This window comes from Saccostrea cucullata, unplaced genomic scaffold, assembly GCF_032062105.1.
Source record: "Saccostrea cucullata isolate Sc308-1 unplaced genomic scaffold, CSIRO_AGI_Scuc_v1 ctg21649, whole genome shotgun sequence".
NCBI classification, from domain to species: Eukaryota; Metazoa; Mollusca; class Bivalvia; order Ostreida; family Ostreidae; genus Saccostrea; species Saccostrea cuccullata.
The window spans coordinates 1-6,459 of NW_026935207.1; the positions used below are offsets into that span (position 1 = coordinate 1).

The window sequence follows — 6,459 nt, forward strand, 5'->3', positions numbered from 1 at the left end:
GTAGCTTGCTTATAAATTGGATTCTCCCCCTACAATACATATACAATATGTCAGATAATGATTACAAAACTACGTGTCTTTGGTATTCAATAAACTGCATGCCCTCTATTTATTTTTTCCAAACATTGGGTTTTTATAAGTTGATGTTGCTTTTTTATAAATTGGATTTTCTCCCTGTTAAAAGAAAAGATTGATTAAATAACATGCAATTTATAATAATCATAATGCATAAAATAAAACCATGAAAGTCATTTTCTGCCCCCAAAATAAGTATTGATTTATTTACCATTTAGAATAAAAGAAAAGAAATTTTAATGAATGTGTTAATATTTTTTTCTACAATTTCTAATCATCTTAATTAAAGATTAAAATTCTTCTTTCTTTTTAGTAAAAAAATATTACAGAAAACAGAATAAATCACAAAATTAAAGACTCTGGTACATTAAAATCAAAAGGTTAATGTCTCAAATGCATTCATACAAGTATATCTAACTTTTAACTTAAGTTTCAAAATATTCGTTTTTGCCATTAAATCTGACTATTTCTACATATAATTTGCCACTTGATTCTTACCGTATCCCACTTAGCATTTTGAGCCTCCTTTTCAAACCTGGCCAGCTCTCGCTTGTCACTGATGGTAGTAAACAGCTTCCAGATGAGCAGAAGAAGAATTCCAAAGAACACAATACCTGCTATCACTCCTAACACAATAGCCAAGACGTTCACCTCGGGCGGGCAGTCTGGGAAGTTAAGTTAATTAACAGATAAATAATTCCTCAAATTTAAAGCACCTTCCATTTTGAACTTCACTTGTACAACTAAATGTAGTAAGAGTTTTATCTTTGAAACAAAAACTTAGTTTATTTATAACTGACATATGTTGATACATTTATTTCAATGCATCTATCTATTTTCAAACTGCAGCTATATATTTATAAAATAACCACGAGACATTAAATCTTGCAGTCTCAAGTGTGCAACTCTTAACTACTTTCTGGTAAACAAGTTTACAAAAATTAAAAACTTGAATAGTACTAAGTTAAAACCCTAACTACTACTAAATTCGAAATCTATTTTATTCCTTTTCATAATGTCATCTAAAACAAATTTAATTACCTGGTTCTTGTAAAACTTCTACTTTGAGTTGGTTTGCGTTGTCTTGATCGTAAAAGTAAGTAAAGTAGATAAAGCAGCCATTGCTGTCCACATATTCACAATTCGTTATACCCTTCTCTGTAAAAATATAAAAAAAATTATAAATATATCTGTACACCTTGCTTAAAACAAAATAAAATAAAACATAAATATATGCATGCTTAACAAAAGATGCAAATAAACAGAAAGAAATTTGTTCACAGTCTTACAATGGATTGTTTATCAACTCAAAAAACACCAAAAAATTCTGATGAAAATTTTACTTTTCAAACAGCATCATATAACCATCATGAAAATCATATCTTTACAACTCCTCCAAGTTCCATGGCATTACATGTATTTATACACATTTTTATCAATAGTTACAATACAGACAGGACAAACTTCTGAATTTGGTTTAAATACATGTAAACATGGCACCAAATAAGAGTTTTATCAGACATTAACAACAGACACTGCAAAGTTTTGTCAGATAATAAAAACACACAATTTAATACACTGCTTTGGATAGAATTCAGAGGATAGAGCTTTGGTTAGAAGTAAGAGAATATATTAGACATACTGCTGAGTTCTGGCACGGCTGTTGTGTGGCCACACTGTTCTTTACATTGATTCGCGTCCAACTCTCCGGATTTAAATCCCACGCACAAAGCACAATCTCGGTGGGTACGGCACTGTTTGGCTCCACAGTTCTACAAAAACGAAAAAAATAATACTTTGTGAAAGGCATATACCAACATTTGTGCCCAATTTCTCCTTCAACATTTAGTGCCCATAAAATTGAAACATCTATTGTTTCAAATATCTACATGTATTTACGAAATTATGTCTCTTTGAACATCAAGAAATTTTTTAATTTCTCTTCCAAACAATACCTGACCAGGTCCATATAATAGGAAGTAGAACTCATGAGAAGTCAATAACTGTATGTTGCTGTTTACTTACATCACACTCTTGACACTGAGGTCCAAAGTACTTTGGATTGGTACATGTGCACTTGCCACACTCACAAGTTCCTTGTCCATTACATATTTCCTGTAAAATAAGATGATACATCAAGTATTTATATATAAGATGCTATATCAAGTATTTATCATAAATAGTTAAGTACAGATAATAGAGCATTCATACTTAGAGGCATTGCTCATTTTATCTCAGGAACTATGAAGATTGTGTGTGTGTATATTACTCATTCTGTACTTTCTATGTAACTCCAGTGAAAGTGTATACTTTCTTCATAATAAAAATCTGGTACAAAACAAGTTTTACTCACCCCATTATAGAGGCAGGTAGTATTGTCTGTGCTACAGCCACAGTTCTTTCCCTTGAAGCCCTCGTTACATTTACAGGTTCCGCAATCACATTGTCCTCGACTAAGACCTTTCAAAGAATACAGCAAGAATTCATCAAAACAGGCTTAACTGTCTAAGATCAAAAAAGATACATGTACTGTTAATTTCTATTTGGAAAGTTGATGAGACGTTTCTTTGAATGGCTTTTGAGCTCTGTTTGATGCTATAAATAAAAATCTTCCGTATGCTACTCACCTCCGCAGATAAGACCAGAGTAGTACGGACAGCTGTAATCATCACACTCGCAGTACGTCCCCGTGTAGAACTGTGCTGTACCCTTCTGTCTCTCCCGACAGATACATTTCCCACAATTACACTCCCCACGGCCATTGCAGATGATGGTTGTATTCTTGTCTCTGGAAAATTTCAACATATTACATTAAAGATGAGATGTTTGGATTGTACAAAAGTAGTATTCTTGTCTATGGAAAATTTTCACCATATTAATTTAAAGTTTGTATTCTTAGACTATACAAAAGTAGATTATTGTCTATGAAAAAATTTTCAACATAATAATTAAAAGTTCAGATTCCTAGACTGTACAGTTGTATTCTTGTCTCTAGAAAATGTTCAACATACAGTGAACCCTCAGATATCCGGACGCCAGATATCCGGATGCTTCGGTTTCCGGACGATTATTCATGGGAACAGAATTTTTTAACGTTATTTTGTCTCATTTAAATGGTAATTCAGATATCCGGACGCTTCACATATCCGGACAAATTTACTGGGAACCAAAGCGTCCAGATAAATGAGGCTCCACTGTGTATTAAATTATTAAATTTAAAGTTTGGATATGTAATCTGTACAGTTGTATTCTTGTCCCTGTAAATTACAATTCAAAACCAATCATACATCTAGACAGACTTACTGGATACATTCCTTCTCTTTGTCTGCGATGGTTCCTGTTCCCTTGTTACAATCACACTTGTCTCCAAAATACGGCTCATTACAGACACACATACCACACACATACGTGCCATTGCCATTACAATTTGGGTGATTTTTGTTGGCCTCCTATCGAGATAAAAAAAGATGAAAATTCTAAATAAATGCATCAAGAACAAAAATAATCTAACTGCCATTACAATTTGGGTGATTTTTTGTTTGCTTCCTATCGAGATATAACAAGTGAAAATTCTTCATAGATGCATCAAGGACAAAAATAATTCTACTGACATTTAGCATGATCATTATAGTTTGGGTGATTTTTGTTGTCCATCTATCAAGAAATTCAAGTGAAAATTCTTAATGTATGCATCATAAACAAAAATAATCCCACTGACATTACAGTTTGTGTGGTTTTTTGCACTCCTATTGAGATATAACAAGTTAAAATTCTTGATATTGAATGCATTTTTCAGGGGGCAGGGGCTGAGATGAGTGGGATGGGGTTTGGGGGTGGGGATGGGGGTGGGGGGATGGCAGGGGGTAAGAGGGGTTACTCTTCCATACACTTACCATGATAGCCTCAGATTCACAATCACACTTGCACTTAAATGTCAGATTAACGGTCAGAGTATCATACAATCCAACTGGTTTGATCTTCAGCACTTTTTCCTCTTGACCTTTAGGTGGACATGACTTCACTTCCAAGGTCACACTGAAGTTAACCTATTAATGAATGAATGGTTAGCAGTTAATACAGAAAAATTAAAAACTAGCGAGTTGATAAATATATCACATCATTATAAGCTCAAATCCTTGACTGATAAAAACTTGTGTACTCACAGACTGTCCAATTTGAAGATTCTCACACTTGTTTGTATCTTTCATCTCAGTTCTGTAATTTGAAATCAAATGCATTATACAATTACAATATTATTATATTATACAAGTGTACATTACATACAATAGTACATTTATTTTCCATTTTTTAACTAATTCTAGCAATTATCTTACAATGATGTTCATTCTTTATGCATTATATTTAGTTATTAATTAATTATTACTTACCCTAAACACTTTGTTTTGAATTTTACATCTACATTATCAGAGTTTTCCACAATAAGTTCCACTTTAGAGGTGATAGCCTATAAAAATATGTAAAATTGACAAAATTATATAAAGTCACATCTTGGTGCAAGCTCTAGATAGTCTTATCTGCACTGTGGTCAAAAACACATTTAGGAGACAATACATCCCCCAACTACTGATAATGATACAGTGTAATTAAATGGTCATAAAAAAATAACCAAACCTTTGCAAACTAAATAATCACTTTTACCAAAGTATTCATATAAAAATTCCAAGTTCTTCAAAACACTAGCAACAGTTATTTCCCTTTACCAAGTAGTTATCTTGGACCAGTTTTTACAAGATATACATATTAAAAAATCAATGTTCTTTGAAACATAAGCACAAGTTATTTCCCTTACCAAGTAGTTATCTCGGACCAGTTTTACAATGTTCTGAGAATCTGAGGCCAAGATTCCGGTTTCAGAGCCAGCAATGATGGGCTTTAGCTGGTCATAAATTGGTTTTTGATCTTGGGTGACAGCAAAAATGATGTTGACATTCTTCTCCTTTGCCTTGACAGCTACCTGGCTGATGGAGGGGTAATCCTGAATAAAATTTAGAAAGTTTTATTAAATTACATTTACAAAAGTGCCAGATTCTGTGAAAAATGTTTTCTCTTTAATATTGGTATGATTGTTAAGCGTGAACCATACACTGCAAGATTACAAGGCCACACATATCTATCAATTCGATGGAAGTTGAAGTGATTTATATTATAGCCTGCACTTTCTACAATTACACCAGATGAAAGATGTTCTTAAAATGCATGCATTATTTTTCAAAAACAGAATGGATGAACATTCCAATTTTTTTTTTTTTTTTTTTTTTTTTGCAATTAATACTGGATACCCTTTGTGAAACATAATAAATGTTAATTATCATTGTAAGCTTCAATCAATTAAACAATGGGAAACAATTACCTGATTGGAGCTTTCTGTGTACATTCCATCAAGGCTAAGATGACAGAGGCCATCATTGGGTTTAACAATTCCTCCCAACTACAAACAATGAAGGAAACACAGTTATAAACTCCTTTAAACCCTATTCAGGAGTTTTATTTCTCATTCATTTATTTTTTTCTTTCAAATGATAAAATCTTCTTTTTTTTTACTTCACATAATGATTATTTGTTTAAATGTACAGTGTATATGCAAGAAGTCAAAAAATTTCTTAGTTCACTTTAAATAAACAAGCATTAATTCAATTACACTTTGTTGATTAGAGCTCAACATTATTTCCTTCTAATTTTTAAGTGAAATGTTAGTTATCTTCTTATTCTCGAAATGTTTATTGTACTTCTTAGTATAATTTAATATTCCTAGCCAAGTTAATGAAGTTACTGTTGTAATAAACACATACTGGGAAAAAAGAATCATATTTACACTTCCCCAACAACTTTTTAAGGTAAGGTTTGCGTCTCCCTCCAACTTTTATTTTTTTTAATATGCACACATGCCATATATCAATTTATTCAGGGAGATTAGCTTCATCATTTAATATGATTTTCAAAGATATTGCCCGTCCCATTTTTTTAGTAAAAGACGCCAAATTTAACGTATTTCATATTTCACCTCGAATATTATTTTCATTGAAAAAATTGATTTATTTTATTAATTATCAAACTTTTATAATTAAAATGACCTGAATTAGTATAATTCATGCTTCTATTATTTAAACTATTAATTTTCCGTTATCAAAAATGTGAAAAATTGGGTAAAAAAGAAGATTTTTCAATTTTCCTTGATAAAGTGAAACCGTTGCCATGGCAACAAAAATATAAAAATCAACGTTTTACATATCTACCGATTCCATCAAATTCCATGAAGTTATTAATTTGATCATTTTAAATAATTTGAACCAAAAAAATATGTATGTCCCCAATATTATTTCCATGGAAACAGGGGCTATATTATGGGTTCGGAACACAAAAATC

General features: G+C 31.7%; 1 protein-coding gene across 1 annotated transcript; it reads right to left on the reverse strand.

Moving 5' to 3' along the window:
- Positions 1–35: 35 nt before the first annotated feature.
- On the reverse strand, positions 36–5,524 carry LOC134242246 (integrin beta-1-A-like; the record flags this gene model as incomplete). Its single annotated transcript, XM_062724328.1, has 13 exons — positions 36–174; positions 574–740; positions 1,117–1,233; positions 1,718–1,847; positions 2,101–2,190; positions 2,429–2,535; positions 2,703–2,863; positions 3,379–3,524; positions 3,969–4,121; positions 4,239–4,290; positions 4,464–4,540; positions 4,886–5,071; positions 5,447–5,524. Coding segments are annotated over 13 exons (1,533 nt in total), but the record flags the coding sequence as incomplete, so codon positions are not given.
- Between the last annotated feature and the right edge of the window lie 935 nt (positions 5,525–6,459).